Raw genomic sequence first — 19,830 nt, forward strand, 5'->3', positions numbered from 1 at the left:
GCGAGCAGTAGTTAGCTCCTTGTGTTGGCCAATGCGACAGTTAGCTTGTTGTAGCAGCCTGAAGGACTCTTTATACATCCATGGAAGGACTGTTAAGGATTGTTGTTAAGCTAACGGGAGAATGGATTTGGACTGTGTGGTGCATCAGCTGCAGGACGCTGCCGGGGAGGCTGGAGAGAGAAGCAACCGGAGAAACAACCAGGAGAGTTAGCTTGTTTGTCGTTGTTGCTAATGATATCAGACTGGTTAAGCAGCAGTCCTAAAGTTCTGTTAACTAACAAACAAGATGACCAACAGCCACAAATGGACGTTATGACATGGATACTTCATGTCCATGAAAGAAAGAAGAAGACGTCAGATAACGTAAGTCAGATACAGCTTCTCTCTCTCTGTCTCTTTGGTCGCTAATTTCATCTCTGCTAGTTAAATGTCTCTGTGGCTGTTGTGTGAATTTATCTCCTTAACAAGAATGCAGCAGAGATCATATAATGTGTTGTGGGTAGTTTGCTTGTTGAAGTTACAGTGAGCTGTCTGGACTCATTCATTTGGAATTGATCCAGTTTTTAATTGAGTGGCTGTTCAGTCACCTGTTGATGTTGTGTGATTAGTGAATGAGTGTGCAGGAGGTCTGGTTACTTGTTGTGACAATTTCTTCAGTTCGTTTATAAACTGAGTCTACACCCACGGTTCGACACGCATGTGAACTGCGGATTAATTGCAAAATTTAATGTCTCATTTAAGACAAAGAAAAACAAACTGCTGTAAGTACAAGCCATGGACAGACAGCGTGTCGCTAATAGGGATTTTGAAGAGCAACGATCAAACCAGCATCTAATGGTTCCGAAATGACATTTGCAGGTACGTTTCACTGCCGTTTAATGTGCTGCAGCTGAGCAGCTAATTAGCTACGTAGCTGCTAATTGACGTTAGCTGTGCACTTTTCCCCGCTAAATGTTAGTTTCGTGGCTCCTTCAACAAACTGCAGGACAAGAAGTGTGTTCATGTTTCTAAGTTATCAAGTTTTGATGATGTGGACATAGGCTGTTTCATTCACTACCGTGTTTAAAAGAGGAAGGTATCATGCTTCATATTGCAATTTAATTTGACAATAATTGAGCATTTAATATTTTAGATAATTTAAGATTTTATTTAAACATTGGACATCTTACGTGTTGTTTTCATTTAAGACCATGGGCAAAAGTTCCTTGCTGTTCCTTGATGTAAGTGTGTTACAGAATAAATGGAAAACAGCGTTTTATTTGTCTCCATCTTTTTTTTTGTTGCTGATCCTAAAAATGATCCGATCCGTCACTCAAATCCGTGATACGATCCGAATCATGAGTTTTGTGATCCGTTGCATCCCTAGTGTTAACATGTCAACTTTGTAGATTCTATTTTGTATGCTGTGCACATAGATAAGAATGTGTAAGTCATGTATTTGATACAAGCATTAATACTTTCTGATGTGAACCTACACTTTTAGATCTGTGAATGTTTTTAGTGTTCAGTCTTTCTTGTATTCAGCACTGATCTGTTCCTGTATCACATTATAAGCTTTGTGGTACTTTATATATTTCTGTATACTAGGAAAATACATAGGAAACGTGTAAATCATGTGATATGTCGTCTGTTTTTGATATATTTATATATATATATATATATATATATATATATATATATATATATATATATATATATAAATAAAATTTGGCAAACTCGGTCTTGGTGACATTATGCATAGTACACACTGGTAGACATCCAGGAAATAATGTATGTCAAATTACATTGGTAGTAAGAAGGTTTCATTATTTTCCCAGTTCCAGATCATTCTGAGCCTCTGGATGTGAGCCAAATGATTATTAATTGTAAAATTAAAACTTAAAACTGTCAATGATCTATTAGATGTGTGCTCTGGTTGTGTTAGGTACATGTAACTACATTCTCATATCCCACCAAAGATCTCATTTTAGTGTTTAATCAGAGTTCTATGGTTAAAAGGAACTAGTATCATGGTAGTATGTGATCTACTTGTAGAGACAGGTTTATATCAGCACAAACATCTGAGCAGAATGAGACAAACACACTGTAAATCCTGCTTGGAAATGTACCAAGTTACTGTCATACTCAACAATAGTTTCCAGTGATTCACTACACAGAAAACAGATGTCTAGCGTATGTTGTGTCTGTGGTTGAAGGCCTTAGGTTTCCCCCATGTGGCAGTTTGGTTCTTCTACACTCATACTCACACACACTGCAGTAAAGTGCAGTTACTCATATTCCTATTCCTTTGTTTCTTTGTTAGCATTGCAGCATATCAGCACCTCAGTGAAACATTGTAAAGTAAATAAATCAAACCAACTAGCATCAGCTTGTTTTAACACCTATTTATTACCACCATAATATGAGAAATTTGGAAAATACAAAGATCAGCTTATTTATACGTCTGAAAATCTCGAGGAATAAGAAAAATATAAAAGAAAACAAATATGAGGTTATATTGTGTATCACAAATTTTGAGAAAGGGACAGATTATATGTTCAGATCTACAGAGTGCAGGAGACACACAGACCCTTAACATGCAGAGTGGAACTTTCACTATGTCAACTTGTACTGTTGTGACAGTCAACTGCCTGTCTGTGCAGATGAAGACAGGGAAAAAGACAGAAGCTTAATGTGAGATGACTGATCTACAGTGAACAATTGAATAGAAGAGGAGACGGTAAACCATCGCCCCCATGTGGCTGCCATTAGAATAGAAGTTGAAAACACAGAAGCCCTTCCTGATTTTCTATAGAAAATCAGATCACTGTAAAAAAACAACTACTGACAACCATGTTAACAATATCAATTGCTTTTTTTCTCTTACTTTGATGATTTTGGAAGTGGTAAAGGGAAGAGATGCTCATCGATGAATATTAAGTGTAAAAAAAATAGACACCATATCCACAACGATAATCAATATTCTTAAGAAACCAAGAGATTCTTGTTTGTTGAGCACAACTGGTTTGACAGATCAGAGCTCACACATGCACACAAACAGACCAACAGACCATCATCCCCTCCCAGTGCACATCACGGAGGTGAAGGAGGTGGTTTGAAAAGGTAGAGCGAGCCGTCTGGCCACAGCTGCAGAGCGAGAGGGGAGTTGGGGTGTAGAGGGACGGACTGGGCGGGAGGGGAGGAGGGTGTTCAGACGGGGCAGAGGCCTCAGGACTAGTTTTAATAGCACCCTGCTGTGGAAGTTGCAGCTCCCCTTAAGCAGACTAGCCCCTGGGCTGCTGCTCCCTCTGCTTCAGCTCCGTTTGCCACACCAACCATACCCGCTGGCCTCCAACCCTGGAAGAGTCCAGGCGAGCTCACGGGTGGGCTTCACGTTTAGAGGCGCCACCAAACCCAGTTGTGCATGTTTGAGTACGTGTGCACATGTGTGTCTGATCTGCAAAACCTTTTACATGCACGAAAAAGGTACCCTAAAACATTTGGTGAAGACAAAAAAAAAAAAAACTATGAGAGACCAGACTTCAACATATTTCTATCTCTTCATAATCAGGATTACTCTAAAGTCTACTGAGAAGCTGGGCAGGCTGGGGAGGGAGGGTGAGGGAGATGGGTGGAGGAGGGTGGGAGGGGTAAAACACAGGAGCAGGGACAGGTAAAGAAAAACAGGACAGAGGTGAAACATTGGGGAGGCAGTTTAAGCACGCTCTCCACGGATGCGGCGTGCCAGCTGGATGTCTTTGGGCATGATGGTGACACGCTTGGCATGGATGGCACACAGGTTAGTGTCCTCGAACAGACCCACCAGGTACGCCTCACTGGCCTCCTGCAGGAGGGAGGGCAAGGGAGGGGGGGCAAAGATATTAATAGGAGAATCGTGTCAGCTTTAGAGTTTGGATGTCCTACAAATGAATCTTTACTAATATATCTTGTGCACACATACCTGCAGGGCACCGATGGCAGCGCTCTGGAAACGCAGGTCAGTCTTGAAGTCCTGAGCGATCTCCCTCACCAGGCGCTGGAAGGGCAGCTTGCGGATCAGCAGCTCAGTGGACTTCTGGTACCGACGGATCTCTCTCAAAGCCACGGTACCGGGCCTGAAACACACAACCAAACTCTATATCAATACACCATTTCAACAGGAGTAAACTGGTATTTGTGTACATGCTACTCTACATGACTGACTAAATGGCCCCGTCCTCACAAAATGAGGATATACAGTAAATCTAATAAATCTAATCTAATAATCAAAATGCGTCTCACAAATAACATGAAATAAAAACCACTAACTTGCATAAAAAAGTGAATATTGTTCATTTTAAATTGAAGTATTGGACTGAATCAAAATGAGTCAAATGGCTGTGTTAAAGGAAATCAAGGTGTTACCTGTAACGATGGGGCTTCTTGACGCCACCAGTGGAGGGGGCGCTCTTGCGGGCAGCCTTGGTGGCCAGCTGCTTACGAGGAGCCTTTCCTCCAGTGGACTTACGAGCAGTCTGCTTGGTACGAGCCATTACAACAAAGTATCACCTGAAATGGAAAAAACAGAAGCATTCATTGTGTTGTTTATACTACATTAATGCAGTTCAAACTAGTTCTCTCTGGCTTCAACATGTTTTAGAGTTGCTGTTTTATACACTGTGTACATGCGCTATTATCAGTTTTATTGCTATATACTTCATTCATAAATTTCTACTCAAAGCATCGTGGTGTTTACTGCTCAATGTTAGCATTGTGCACAAGTTCTCCTTCTACGTTGACGGTGACCTATTAGTCAAAATTTAGAACGCTTTAATAATAATCTTGTGTAAATATTACGGCTAAATGACAATGCTGATATGTATAGAGCCCTGAAAACCAATAAAAGGCCGTAAAAGATGACCAGACAAGGGCTTTATACTTTTAACTTAACCTTCAATTGAAAGTTGAAAAATAAAACTTTATTAATTTTGCTTTTCTATTTATCTTTCATGAGCTTTTTTCATTTTTAACCCCCTTATTTTTTTTCCAGTTTTTAGTTCTTAGCACACATCTAATCATTTATCTATTCACCACTGTCCAAGAAACGTTTCCAATTTTCCTCATAGGTACACTCACTTGACCAGTTATTCAGATTTTAAAGCCTTTCTACACTCCATTTTAATAATTTAACTAACAGTATATTGATGTATTCAGTTATATCTATGACTTATCCAATCATCTTTTACTGCCTTAAGTCGGTTTCACGTACACGTTTTGGTGACGCGTGATATTAAAAGCATATACATTTTAAGTTTTTATTCGCTCAACATTATAATTGTTCTGTTTCCCTCCATCTGGCTCAAAGTCTTTCATGTTCAGTTGTATTTGGTCGCCTGGGAAAACTTTTCCTCCGGCTCAGCAGCTGCACAAAACACATCGTGTCGAGCCAATCCAGCCACTGTGGAGCTCCCGGCCGCACCAATCACACGGCGAGGCAGGTCGTCATCCTGAGACCCACGGACCAATGGCGTTTCATTCTGCAGGGTTTTAAGGCGGGACAGCAGCCTTAACCGCCGCCTCATACCGCAAGATTATGGCCGCAGACGTAAATGAAACTAACGACACACAGCCAGCGAGCGGGACGTAAACTTTGACTATTTTCCACAAAAATATACAACGTGTTCACACAAGACTACCAGCAGAAGGTAGCAGACAAGTGTGGCTACCAAAAAAAGCTTCACATGCGAAGGAAGCGATGGTGTATTAAAGCGAAGCAGCGACGTAGAAACCGCAGATGAAAAGTGGAGCAGATATTTCGGCAGTGGAAGTACGGAGCCGTTCCTCTTCTCTCTGCTTTCTCTCCTCTTCTACAGCGTCGAAATAACGCTCTATTTCAGCTTAAAAACTACTTTATCCGACTCATTTTCTTCACCAAACGGTGAATAGTATTCTATAGTTAAAAAAGTCCGGAAAAAAATTACTTACCAAGGGTGAATTTAATGCCTTTTCTTCGCACGGATACAAGTGTGTTGTGGTTGTCTGGCAGTGTCAGATATTTACTATCTCTCACACAATGGAAGCAGAGAGGGCAAAATGGCGGCCGTGTCAATCATCTGCCTCCCAGAATGCAACTGCCAACATCTGTAAACATTGTAACTTTTTCTGTCAAACGTTGTTGTTTTGTGAATTCACTGTAAACAAAACAAAACAAAAACACATAATAATAAAAATCTTTAATATCTACTAAATATGTTACTATTTTGTGTAAGGCTTTACTGTTGCTTTTTTTGATAATTTGGTTAATTGTTTTTCCTCCACACGTTTTATTAAGCAATACAAAAATAATTTACAGAACAAGAAAACAACGATGAATGTAAAAATTTCAGGTACAGGGTATGAATATATATCAGAGTGAGAAAATGACCACGAATAAGGAAAAATAGGAATATCAATGTCTTACATTATATATAGCCTATAAGAGACAATTAAAACATTAGATCTTTTGATATGTAAATATAAGTTTTTTAGTTTTTCTGTTCAAATTCAGCATAAATTTGAGACTTTATAATGAACAAAATCAGTTCACTTACATATGTGAACAAGCGATTTACCCAGAAAAACAATCAAATTGATGAGACCCGGCAAGTGAGTATTGTATCCATACTATTTATTTATTTATTATTAAAAACTTGTTTCAAGAAATAAATGTAAATGGGGAAACCTTCATCTTTAAAGGACACAGTTATATACATCCTCCCAAAATATGTGTGTGTGTGTTTACACTAAGTGAGAAAATCCAAGGATCCATCACAAACTCCTATTTTTGATATAAGACAGTTTTCAATAAATTATACATAAAATAGTATAGTGGATCTGCTTTACCTTCCTTTGGAGCAATTATTTTGAATTATATTGTGGCCTATTTACATGCTTAGTTTTTTCTGCATTGTGTTGTTAATAAAATGTAAACATGTGCCCAAGGTATTAATATCATTAGATTGAACTCAACTACTTACGCCATTTTTAATTGCTTTATTTACAGTATTTTATTTATTTATTCACTTGTATATTCATATCATACTTTTAATATATGTATTTTTTAAAATCCATAACAGCAGCAGACATTAATATGTATGTACTAATATCTATTTTAATATCTATGGATCCCAGTCTGTTGTTTGAAAATACTGTATAGTGTTCAGTCTTTCATTGATCTTCATTGATCCATTTTCTTACCTTGGTCTGGATTAGAACAGGGGATCAAATGAATAATAGTAAAAAAAAAAAAAAGTTATTTCTGTAACTGGAGTCATATGTACTGTAACATTCAACATCACAAGTTCTGACATGAGTCAAATGGACATGATTTTATCTCCCTGATCGTTTTATTGGCTGTGGTATGAAACAGGAGGACATATTTAGCTGCGAGGCATGACACACACAGCACACATGCTGTAATCAGTCATTCTGACATGAAGGTTATGCCAAACTCCATGCTGACTGAAAATCTACTTTGATTCATAACCAACCTTCATGTTTTGATGGATGCTTGACTTTAGAGCAGTCAAACCATTTTTCTAATCTTTTGTAGTGCCCTCTAGTGATCTAATTCAAAAAGTCCTCATTTAGCCTCTCTTTCTGAAAATACATGAAGAAGGTGCTTTTTGGTCAAGTGTCAGCACTCCCATCATCACCTCACAGCACCAGAGCAGTGATTCTAACTGTAGGATGACAGGTGTAATCAGGTGTAATTTAGTTACTATTGAAAACTCTGCTTAGATTCTCCAGACAACAAAAACTTCAGTTTTAAAGTCTTGACAAATCTAGTCAATGAAAATAAAAGGCAGACGTTATATATAATGGTGCCTTAAAGGACAGTTTTTCTTAAAACAACAATCAGGTGTCCATATGAACAGTCAAAGAGGTTTTCCTCACTGTAATCATTCCTCCTGTTCATACTGACTATTTAAAGATCCCCATTCAAATGTTCAATGTAAGTGATGGAGGCCAAAATCCACAGTGTGTCCACACAATAAAAGTTGATGTGAAGCTTATATGAGGCTTCATCAGTCTGAGTTAGTCATATCAAGTGGATATCTGACACATTTACAGTCTTTTTAGCATTAAATTCCCTCTTTGTGTTTCCTCAGACAGTGTGTCCCTGTTGAGCTGTGGTGGAAGTATAGTAACAAAAAGAGAGACTTTGGCACTAAAAAGACTGTAACGTTGAAAGATATCTACTTGATTTGACTCATTTTGAAGCTTCATATTAGCTTCAGATAAAATTTTAAATACATCTTTGCACAGAAGCAGGACTGTGGATTTTGTCCCCCATCACTTACATTGTAAGTGTATTATGAAGGGATCTTCTAATGGTCAGTGTGAACAGGAGGAATGATTACAGCAAGAAAAACCTGTTTCAATGTTCATTTGGGCTCCTGACTGTTGTTTTAAGACAGACTTGAAAAACTGTGAATCCTTTAAGCATGCTTACCCCAGTGGTTTGTGCTTGAGTGGAGATGTTTTCAATAGGTGCTTGAGAAGATTTAGCTCTTTGACTCAAGAGCTGAAGAGTCTTGGGCATGTACCATTACAATGTATTTGTTGCATGTTTTTATTTATCTTGGTTCTTAGACACTGAATGTCAGATTTTTATATGGGGACTGATATACATTAAATATAAACAGCTCTTCCGTCTCTCACCTCAGAGCAACCTTTAGCACAGCAGGATGTTAATCAAAAAGGTTCCTCATGAATCATTTATTGTCTTTTACCACCATAATGCATTTAGATTGAATGTAATAAACAACTTATTGATCCCTATAGATAAATATTCTTCTCACTTTCCTTGCAGGGAGGTCAGAGTCAGCTGCAGAACAACAGCCCTGATGCAGGTAAGGATTCGGAGTACTTCTTCTTCAGCAGGGTAGATGTTTGCTGAAACAGTCACCCTGTTCAGATAGTCACTCTACCTTTAGGTCTAACTGGTGTTCAGTCTCTCCACTGTAATAACCTCTGAGCTTGCAGATGTGGAGTGAGAAAACTCCCTGTAATACCTCGATCTTTGTCAGTTACATTGACCAAGTTTGTAATAATGATTTTACCACAATTAACAATTAGCAGTCATTTCTCTCTCAAGATTAATTACATACTGCCTACCATTACTCTCATACTCACAAAAAAGGCCAGCAGCTCTGGATTTAATCTATAAACCCTTTTTGGCTCACAGAAAGATGTGTCAGCACACTTTTTACTATAAAAAAACTGGCCATTCCTCATGCCACCATGAAGTCCACATTGTTTTTCTAGTGAAATGTCCAACTATTGGATGGATTGCTGTGAAATTTGGTATATTTGGTATTTTTGGCCCCTATCACTTACATTGAAAGCACATTTGAAGGGGATCTTTTAATAGCCAGTATGAACAAGAGGAATGATTACAGCGAGGAAAACGTCTTTCACTGTTGTTTTAAGATACATTTGAAACATTGTGACCCTATCCTTTAATGACAATTACTAATAATGTGTCTTCCTGTCGCCTACAGGAGATTTTCTTGTCAGTTTTGGATTTTGTCCTTCCTCAAGGAAATGTCAGACTGAACCAAGCAGAGGTGTTATAGCTATTCCTGAACAGTTTTATTTATTCCATATCTAACTTTAGGTACCTCTAGTTTGAGACAAGAGTGTTTTCACATTCAAGTTCACAGTGCCTTGCTTCAATGCCCTATCTGAAAAGGAAGAGGCAAGAGGAGCAAAACCTGCAAGCGATATAGACGTCAAACAGTTACAGAGTACAACCTGGATTTAGACATATTTGAAACATATTGTAATCCATTATGGTGAACCGAAAGAGCATGAAGTATAATACCAGATGAATGTACTATACATCGATTAACCAGCCTAAAAATTAATGGCCCCAGTTATCTTTTAAGAACATGTCACTCCTCTTCGTTTTAAATTCAGAACTGGTGAGGCGATACAAAACTAAATAACCCCAGTAGGTCACCTGTCGACCCAAAACTATCCAGAATCATCAAAAGTGATCTTAAATCTAAATATTAAAATGTCTGTGCATTATGACAAAGAAGTTAACTTGACAATGACATTAAAGAAAATATGATTGGTAGGAACAAAATTTAAGGCTTTTCACCAAATTGCTTTTTTGTCTCCATAAGGTAGCAGCAACATGTTCTTCACCACGTTGTTTGAGAAGACACCGTTTCCAGCTTTATTCAGTTAGTCCAGTTCACGTGAGTACTGTGAATGTGATGAAAAAAAGGGAAAATAAAAATAATCTCTTACACATCTAAAGGTACAACAGGCATTCATCCATCTTCCCCTCTTTATCTCGTATGTGCAAGAACTGCGCCAAGTTGCTTGGTCCCTCTTCCAATGAAGTACCAAAACATTCCATTAGAAGTCATTGAAATCTGTTTATAGCAAAGTTACATAAAATGGCACAGTCACAGAGAAAAATAAGACATTGATAACCACTATATTAAAGGACCAGTGTGTAGGATTTACTGGCATCTAGCAGTGAGGTTGCCGATTGCAACAAACGGATTACCCCTCTCCCCTTCCAAGCGTGTAGGAGAACCTACAGTGGCTGCACAACTTGCCAAAGGCCCTCTCTAAAGCCAGTGTTTGGTTTGTCTGTTCTGGGCTACTGTAGAAACATGGCGGTGCAACATGGCGGCCTCCTTGGAAGAGGACCTGCTTCCTATGTAGATATAAAGGGCTCATTCTAAGGTAACGAAAACACAACGATTCTTATTTTCAGGTGATTATACACTAATGAAAATATACTTATGAATATTATATTCCATTTCTGCCAAGTCAGTTCCACTAGATGCCACTAAATTGTACACACTGCACCTTTAACTGAAAGTAACCCATTGCAGCTCCTTATCAAACCTCACGCTCAGTCAGATTCTTCAAGACAAACATGGACAAACTGTATCGCCTTCTTGTGTACATATTAGCAGAGGGAGGGCGTGATGACCCACATACATCCTCCTTCCATAACTTGTGCTGTAACATCCAGAAAGAACGTAATGAACAGTGAAGTACACAGAACTGTTCTGTAAGAGATAGAGAGTGCATGCATTTCTAAAATGCAAACCTTAATCCCAGTTGATGCTCATACCCAGCGCCACACCTAAAAAAAAAACAAAATACAACTAAAAATCCCTTTTTACTAGTGATTCTATTCATATATATATATATAGTATATATATTTTACATTTTTGTAGTTCCTGTTAAAAGTACCTTACGTCTTTCATATCATATACATTTATGACTGGCTACTGTCTCAAATCAATCACAGCAATATGACTGCTTGGACAATAATTTCAGGTACATTCAGGACTTTCTGTAAAAAGTCTTACAATTTTCTTTACAATTCATTAAAAATACAGAGGAGCAAAAATATTGGTGATACGACAGTCCACTGTCCTGCAGAGGCTGCTCAACCGGAGCTCGTTACGAGTCTTTCTTCTACACAGCTAAAGATAATTTAAACACATTTCCCCCCTTAAATGGTTCATTCTGTACGTATCTCTGTCTCTGGCCTCTGGATGGCCAGGTCAGTCTGGATAAAGGCTCCCTGGCCCAGTGCTGTGGAGTATGCTCTGTTGTTGTGGCTCACTGTGAATCCTGGGGCAGGATAGGAGCTGGAGCCTCCACGTTTTTGAACAGGGGCCTGAGGCTGAGGTACTGGGTGGTAATCGTCCAAGTTGTCGTAGTGGGACTGCACTGTTTTAGTGCTGTGTTTCTGATATGAGTAGTCTCTGTCCAGTTCAGGTTTGCTCTGGCTGTAATGCTGCTGCTCCCGGACGCTGTGTGAACGCTCTGGTTTGGGGCGGGCGAGTTGTTCCCTGGGAGCTGATGACTGGTCGTCTGTACTGTGGTAGCTGCTTGATGTTTTACCTTTACTCTGGTGATGGTCAGGATCAGGGCACTCGAAACGTGGTTGGAAGTTCCTCTTGTTGGGGTGCTCATGCTGCCAGTGTTTGGACCTGCTGCTGTCTCCACAGAGTTTTTCTTCTCCAGTCTCATGCTTGGCCTCGTGTCGGCCGCTCTCCTGCTGGTGGGAGAGACTGTGGCTCAGGGTAGCAGGAAGGGAGTGAGAGGATTGGCATTTCTTGGAACTGCTTTGCTTGGCAAGCCCGTCCGACTTGTCACCCATTGGACTGCCCTGGACATGCTTGTCAGTCTCCATGTACATGAGGACGTCAGGGTCTGACACCATGTGTCTGGGGAGGTAGCGCCCGTCTTTGCTCTCGGCTGCAACCAGCACAGCTTTACCTGGGTCAGATTTACTGCGCAAATGCAGGGTTTCATAGCCTGATATATCTGCTGGTGCGAACAGGCCTACGTTGTCATACTGAGACAGGACGGGGCCTTTAATCTTCTGTCTGGCCCTGCTCTCCCTGCGGATGGAGTGCATGCGGAGTCTTTCTGACTCCTCGGGGTCCCAGGCGAGGTAAGCAGCAGCTTCCTTGGTCCCATGACTGGGGGGCATGTCCCTGCTCACAAAGCTGTGCTCCTTCCCAGGTGGGAGAACATGGCGAGCGAGGTAGTGGTACCCAGTCGCCTTTCCACCCGGGCGGCCAGCAACGGCTCCCTGATCTCCTCTGCCGTAGGAGTGGATGTGTCGGACTCGGACTGTGCCGTAAGGGTCAATGTCATAGTAAGGCGCCTCCAAAGGGCTAGAACCAGAGTAGGGACTGTAGCGATACTGCACCCGTCCATTCTCAAAGTAAGGCTGCAGCTGAGTGACATGGTAGTCGGCTTGTGAGGACTGCTGCGGGGGTTGCTGGTAGGCTTTGCACTGAAACACAGGTCGGTGGTAAAAGAACATTTCATCGTCTGGAGGAACTTCTGTCCTTTGGATGGGCACTGAGCGGATAGTGGAAGGAACATGGAGTGAGTGCACTCTGCGGATGGTGGGATAGCCGTGGGTTCTGTCATGGCTATAACCCTGATGCCCCGGCCCTGGAGATACGTACACACTGCGGGGGTTTCCTCTGGACTTTATAGAGTGGTGGTAGGACCTGGGGCCTAAAGTGCTGTATCTGTTGTCTACCCGGGCACTGTAAGGTATCTGAGGCTCAGACTTGGACACATAGGAGAGGTGTGGGGGGACACTGTCAGGTCGGTAGTGGTGTGGCATGGACTGTGGGCCCAGGGGAACAGGCCTTTGGTGGTAGTATGCAGCTCCTGTAGGTTCGATTAAGACCGGTTCTCCTTTAGCATGGTACAGGTAGGCTGGCTGGTGCGTGGAGGATTTACGGGGGGAAAGAGGATGGTGAGGCAGGGCATCCTCCATATGGCCAGGCGCAGGGCCCTCAGCCAGGATGTGGTAGGAAGCTTCACTTTGGCTGAGTGCTGCTGTGGCTAGTTTGCTCTCAATGGTGCGGACAGGAGGGGTTGGAGGGAGGGTACCGTAGGAGTCATGATATTTTGCAGACTCTGTGCAGGGCTGAACCGGCTTTATGGCCTCCCAAGGCTTCTCAACGGGCTCAGCAGAGGTGGGTGCCACTCTTGCACTGGCCTTTGAGGGCGGATGAGGTTGGGGTTGGATTTGTGTCTGAGATTGCGTGTGAGGCTGTGACTGCGGATGAGGCTGTATCTGAGGTTGAGGCTGTGCTGGAAGATGAGGCTGTATCTGAGCCTGGCTCTGCTGAGTCTGCTGTGTTTGTGTTTGATGCTGGGGCAGTGACGCGGCCTGCTTTTTGGGCTTTTGAGCTGTTGGAGGCTGCTGCTCTGATGGTTTTGGGAAGACTGGGGGCGGTGCGGTCTCCTCTGGTTTGACCTGAGAAAAACACAAATAAACACCCTTATTTACTGAGGAATGTTGAGTGTTGCTGCAGTGAGACCCCACACATGCACACACACACACAACTCAACTAGGTGCTCTTCAGTGCCACCAGTCTCGTTACTGAGCATGTTTACCTGTTAAATTACATGATCTTTCTTTCCTGGTTCAGGCACCGAGTTTTAAGCTCTTGTGGGTCAGTTTCATCACAGGGAAAAACAGGTCCAAATATGGAACACTGTCTCACTTGGGCATCTCTTTTGACATGTGATGACAGTCCTTAGTGTAATTAATATTGACTTTCTGACTGTATTGAACAGTGCAGGACTATTACAGGTGAAACATTTGGCTGATTTTTCTCCATCAAACTTCTAAGGAGCTTATCCCTGGTTACATAATTGTGTGCTGCACAAATTTTAGCAAAACTGTGTTTCTTCATAGTTGGCAAAAAAGCAATTTTGCTTGTGTCACTCATGTTATGCTTTATATGAATTATTGATAACATTGGATCATGTTTACTGCAATACAATAACTGAATATAATGACCCTGAGTAATTGATAAGTGCCAAAATTCATATGAAACTGATATGACACTCACCTCAGGAACAGACTGTGGTGGTAAGACTCCAGAGTCTTTGCAGCTGCCACTGGGGGTGGTGGCTGGAGTGCTACTGGTTGAGCTGGTATGGAGTGGAACCTGTCCTGTAACAGGCTGCTGCCTGTCTGGACTCTTCCTGGTTGGAGAAACCAGGCTGTTTGAACTGGAGAGGGGGGTGCACTTGTGAAGTGGAGTGCCTGGTGGGGTGGAAACTGTTTCTGGCTGAGTTCCAGTTGGAGTTGTAGAGGACTTGGCACTGTCTGACGGCTTGGTAATCGTGCTGGTTAACTCTAGCTGCTGCTGTTTGATTGGAGGACTGGAAGTGGAGGGATAAGATGAAGCTGTGGTGTCGGTTGGAGCAGTGAAGTTTGGTGGCGGGGAACTTCCTCGTCCAGCTCCCTCGTCGGAGGAAGTCTGGAACTGTGGGATCAGTGGTAGTCCTGGCATGTCCTGGAAATCAAAGGCCTCCTGTGGCTGCAGAGGGGACACTGGTGTCGGGGGCTCAGAGGACCGAGAATTAGACTGTATGGAGACCTGCTGGGCAGACTCAGCGAGGGCCAGGGCCAACATGCGGGCAGCGTTTTTAGGAGGGGGAGGAGGAGGGGCAGAAGTGGCAGCTGAAGAGCTGAGGGAACGAGGGGTGAGGTCCTTTGAAGAGTCCGGAGCTACAACTCCTAGCAGGGACACAAAAACACAAGGGATCTATAGTTGAAGAATGAAGAAGCGAGAGAAATGACGGCAGGCAGGCAGGTTTAAGGTGCTTGAAGAGTGGGAAAGAGGGGAAAAGTTAAACGTGATGCTCAGACATCATATGAAAAGATTTATTTAAGATGAAATCCATGCAAAGCTGGGAAACTAAACCTAGAAAAAAGGCATTTCAATAATTTGTCATGCATGAATTATAATAGAAGTCTTTTGCATGTAAAACAAGTAACCTTTTCAACCTACGCAGCTTAAACAAAACAGTCAGAAACAAAAACTACACTTTAAAAAGGTCATTCTCTGCTCCCTACCTTGGTGCTCTTGGCTGCAGGCTGCTGGTGCCTGCTGTGTACTGTCCTCTCCCTTCAGTTCTCGACTGTCCACGCTGTCAGAGGCTGCCAGCTTAGTGTGCAGCTCCATTTGGAAAGCCTCACTTAGCGACGGCTCGGCTGCCCTTAGCAGCACGCTGCCCATCAGGGGAGGAGAGTCCTTGGGTCCTGATGGAGGAGATAATGGCTGTGGAGGGACAGCCTGTCCAGCTGTATTCCTGTCAGGCATCTCTGTAGAGAAAATCTCTGAAGTGGCAAATGGTGTCAAACTAGTGGCCTTTCCACATTTAATAGGTGACACAGCCTGTGTGGGTTTATCAGTGTAAGAATAGGAGGTGGTCAGTCTCTTGCTTTCCATCCTCTCTCTGACAGCCGGGCTGAAGTCTGTGGACAACAAGGAGGAGGTCAAGTTGCCCAGGAAGGAGGCAGAGATGAAGTCAGAGCCATTGGTCTTGCCACAGACGCTGCCAGGGCTCCTCTTTAACGTGGAGCCCTCAGCCCCAGCTGGTGAGTCATCTAGGGGGAAGGCATAGGAGGTGTCGGGGAGGCTGCACTGGAAAGACATTGGGTCAAAGTCCAAGGAGGCCATGCCAATGTCTGGCGGGCTGAGGTCCACATCTTCACCTGCTGAGCGGGGAGGTGAGATGAGAGCAGGTACACAGATGGGCCCGTCATCCCCGTCGCTGTCCTCTGTGGCATCCAGGTTGTCATAGGAGTTGCAGTGCTGCCGACTGTCCAGCAGCTCGCCGTTAAAGGAGGCCGACAGGGCATCGCTGCTGGAGCGCGGCCGCCGAGGACGATACACTTTGGACTCTCCTGAAGAGGAAAAGAATATAATCAGAAACAATTTCTTTTCAAAGGCCCTTTGTATGAGAGTAGGCTATGCAGTAAAAAGAGCATTTGTAATATGCTGATACCTTCAACATTGTGCAGGGAACTCAATGACTCTTCACTCTTTGCGGATCTTAATGTTGCTGTATCCCCTCTGCCTCCTGAAACACAACAGGTATCAACATTCAGACTTTGACTTTGGTCAAATAACTTTTTCTCGTTACAAAATTTTGCAGTGACTGAAAAAGGAACAGTTTTCCCTCCAGCTGGGGAGGAAGGACTCACCAGCAAGAGCCATGGCCTTTAGTTCATTGGGCTCACTGGGGTTACGGTGCAGCTTGCGCTTGGACATGGAGGAAGACTTGCCCAGGTTGAAGAAGGAACGCCAACTACCCACAGGAGACTTCTTGGATTTAATAGGAGGCCTCTTCCTGTGAGGCAGGCAACATTTAGTTTACTAATTTACATGGAAATCTCAATGACAGATCCTTAGAGACAAACAGAAAAACAGTCAGTTACATGAATCTGTTTGAATTGCTTTGTAAAACTCTACATGTGTAAGATCAGATCATCCTCATTTTTCAGATATCTGCCTGTGAGATATTAGCAACCTGGTGCAGGAGGAACTGACTCTGCCTTCAGTCCTAACAGCAACCAGCAGAGGGAGACACACTCCACCATTATCATTCAAGTCGAACCAAAAATAAAATGTATATTTATTGCAACAAACCTATGATCTGCACTGTAAAATAAATGTTTGTGTCTCCATTTTCTATGTTTTAGTCTTATGAAGACACTCCCTCAAATTAAACCAAATAGATGATAAACGAAAAATGTTAAATGGAAAATGAGTTAACAAACCTTTCAGTGGGAAACTCGATGACCGTGTGGAACTTGCCCTGCAGGGCAGCAGGACCTTCGCCCACCTCGATGTACTTGCTGTCTTCAGTAACTGGAGAGTTGATCTGAGCCTGAGTCCTGGCCTGGGCCTCCTCTAGACTCAGGAGTTTAGTGGAGGGTGATGAAACCAGCAGGGACTTGGGCCGTGACAATGAGTTGTGACCTGGTGATGTGGAATACAGTGATTACTGGTGAAGGAAAAGCAGCAGTGGGTAGTGGAATGACAGTGTGTGCAGGGGTCTTATCTATGTGATGACTGTGCATACCTGCTCCCTCTCGTATTAGTGAGCTGAGTTTAGTGCTGAAGAGAACATCCACATGATTAAGAATGAACTCCACCACCACTGACTGGATTCGGACTTCCATGAAGGCTGCTGTGCCGCTGAAGCATGCAGATTCAATCTGTTTTGACCTGAGACAACAATGGACAAACAACAGCAGAGAGGGAAGAATAAGTCTGATTTAATAACAGGCTCCAGTTCAAAAAGTGTACAATGTCAAGGTATTGAAACCAATATATTCTGTGAAGAGTCCAACTGATTATGTATAAGTGGTTAGATTTACAGTTACACAGTTTGTGCTAAATGATTTTGAGATCCATTTCCAGCGTTTTGTGTTGATCAGCATCCTCCCACAAACAGCTGCTTTAATCCCTCCATTCAAGCAGAGTGACTCATTTAAAGGAAGAGACACGGTGCTTTCTGCTGCACACAGCCCATTATCACAGCTGACTCAAGTCTGACAAATCCTTAATGTATATAGTATAAAAACACCCCCACTGAAACTCTACTACATATACATCAAACTGTGAATATCACTACAATTATCTTGAGATGTACTTTATTATACAAAATCAAGCAAATAACAGGGAAGTTAAAGGACCATACCAGTGGTTTCTATTAGTGCCAGTCGTTTCCCCCAACATGCAGCCACATTTCAGCTTTTATAATGATTGGCAGCATTTTCTAAATATTCAAAATGAAATGTTCAAGTGATACACCCAATTCAGCCACGAAAACACATATCCACATTTATAAATAGTAATTATGATTTAGCTTGTAAAACCATCTTTTATCCTGGGACTAATTTTCACAGTGGAGATATACATTCCTGCTGTGTGCAGGACAGATGTCCCGCCTACAAGTAGTTGTGATTGGACACTCTTCTCTGTGAAGCAAACCACATTTCTGACGAAAACATTCAAGCTGAGAGGGATGCACAGCTTCATCATGTCAGTTCATCCGTAGCAGCTCCGTTAGAGGAATGAGGTAAGCAAAATAATAGATCACATTCATGTCTGATAATTATTCATATTTATATCCTGTTGAGTCTCCAAACATCATAGCTTATGAATGCTTTGCTATGTGGCAGCTGAATGGAGAAACTCTGGGTGATTTTCATTATGCTAACTTAGGTTTTCTTGCATCCTTTCTCCTTCTGTGACCCGGAAATTGTTCCCCCTCCACAGTCATGGAGCATCTTCCAATCCCTTAAATGCACCTGGAAGAGACCAGGAGCGAGGAGAGAGGAGGCTCCTGGAGGAGCTTAGAGGGAGGAACCAGAGATGTATCCTCTGCAGAAGTGTTTTACCAGACGGTAACTCTCCTCTGATCAAATGTTTATTGATTGGTCAGCTGATCTAACGGGACAGTAAACAGTCGGGCTGCTGTTGTAACACAGCAGATCAGGAAAACTACTTGTGGAACAGGAATCAAAGCACCAACAGCATCTGATCATAGCCTATTCATAAAATAAAAATGACTGAATAAGGAATCAATCACAAAAAACACTGTTGTAACTATTATTATTTTCTTCATAAGCCAAAAGGCCTCTCCCTTCTTCTTTTCCATTTCAGTACTTCTCAGCTCCTTCAGGAAAATATGACGCTGTGCAGCTGTGTGTCTCCTGTAAAATCATCCTGAGCCTGAGAAGCACGTCAGACTTTCACAAACTAAATAAGCAACATTTTATTCAAACATATTCTGCAGGCTACAGCTGTTTTTATTGCTCCCTCACGTCAGCTGTTCTTTCAGTAATTAACAGGTTTAAATTGTCTATTTGTGTCTTATTCTGTGACAACCAGCTGCTGCTATAGATTTATAATCAAATGATAAAACACTGCAGCAGTTATCAGGTGTTTTCCTTCCAGCTATCAATATGTAGAAATTAAGTAACGGTTTAGAGCACATGCATTTTAAATGTAAACTTTAAACTGTATGAATAATTTCTACATATTAAGACCTGAATTCTACATATTTGACAGTTGAGGTGACTTGTGTCAAGAGTAGCTGTCGTCTCCTCAAAATGATGCTGGAGTGAGTGAGGACGTCCCCTTTGATGAATTAAAGTCCTCCGTCCTCGAGTCTCTTCCTCGACACCAGTGAGGGAAGCGAGCAGACACGTTAGCTAAATGAAAAGCACCATCTGTCATCAGAGCTTCACTTCAGCACCTGAATACACCAGCAGGAAGGATTCACAGATCACTCTGCTGTTTGAACACTAACTCTAAAATGAAGAAACTTTACTGAAAACCAATGCAGACTCGTGTTTCATTATGACACATTAACTATGTTGAGCAAGTTTCCAGTCTGTAAAAGTTGATTTTGATAGCGTACTAAAATGAACTCAGAAAGTAGGACAGATCCATTGAAATGACATCGCCATTTGAATTGGGAAACGACTGTTGGTAATGT

At 42.2% G+C, this 19,830-nt stretch overlaps 2 protein-coding genes and 1 long non-coding RNA gene across 10 annotated transcripts in view; 1 reads left to right on the plus strand and 2 right to left on the minus strand.

Moving 5' to 3' along the window:
- Nucleotides 1-2,369: 2,369 nt before the first annotated feature.
- On the minus strand, nucleotides 2,370-6,079 carry h3f3c (H3 histone, family 3C). Its single transcript, XM_042430990.1, has 4 exons — nucleotides 5,944-6,079; nucleotides 4,384-4,527; nucleotides 3,941-4,094; nucleotides 2,370-3,823 (listed from the first exon to the last, which is right to left on the minus strand). Exons 2-4 carry the CDS (start codon nucleotides 4,509-4,511, stop codon nucleotides 3,695-3,697), a joined length of 411 nt encoding a protein of 136 aa, XP_042286924.1. The 5' UTR covers nucleotides 4,512-4,527; nucleotides 5,944-6,079; the 3' UTR covers nucleotides 2,370-3,694.
- Nucleotides 6,080-9,359: 3,280 nt separating this feature from the next.
- Nucleotides 9,360-19,789, plus strand: LOC121910045. Of its 3 annotated transcripts, none has more exons than XR_006099579.1 (3): nucleotides 9,360-10,208; nucleotides 18,233-18,405; nucleotides 18,606-19,308. It is a non-coding gene; the product is annotated as an uncharacterized LOC121910045 (long non-coding RNA). The 3 variants fall into 3 exon arrangements; XR_006099577.1 differs by lacking the exon at nucleotides 9,360-10,208 and adding an exon at nucleotides 19,401-19,789 and having other exon boundaries at nucleotides 17,499-18,405; nucleotides 18,606-18,733; XR_006099578.1 differs by lacking the exon at nucleotides 9,360-10,208 and having other exon boundaries at nucleotides 17,499-18,405; nucleotides 18,606-18,733; nucleotides 18,993-19,308.
- The window catches only part of arhgap32b (Rho GTPase activating protein 32b), a 107,790-nt gene continuing 98,725 nt past the window's right edge, over nucleotides 10,766-19,830 (minus strand). For all 6 annotated transcript variants that reach the window (XM_042430984.1, XM_042430985.1, XM_042430983.1 and 3 more), the window contains 7 exons: nucleotides 17,404-17,549; nucleotides 17,099-17,300; nucleotides 16,523-16,668; nucleotides 16,324-16,398; nucleotides 15,389-16,222; nucleotides 14,376-15,049; nucleotides 10,766-13,774 (listed from right to left, as the gene is read on the minus strand). In XM_042430984.1, the coding sequence (XP_042286918.1) occupies nucleotides 11,501-13,774; nucleotides 14,376-15,049; nucleotides 15,389-16,222; nucleotides 16,324-16,398; nucleotides 16,523-16,668; nucleotides 17,099-17,300; nucleotides 17,404-17,549 (4,351 nt within the window). In that variant the 3' untranslated portion in view covers nucleotides 10,766-11,500. The remainder of the gene's footprint in view (nucleotides 13,775-14,375; nucleotides 15,050-15,388; nucleotides 16,223-16,323; nucleotides 16,399-16,522; nucleotides 16,669-17,098; nucleotides 17,301-17,403; nucleotides 17,550-19,830) is intronic.

Source organism: Thunnus maccoyii, chromosome 13 (genome assembly GCF_910596095.1).
Source record: "Thunnus maccoyii chromosome 13, fThuMac1.1, whole genome shotgun sequence".
Classification (NCBI taxonomy): Eukaryota; Metazoa; Chordata; class Actinopteri; order Scombriformes; family Scombridae; genus Thunnus; species Thunnus maccoyii.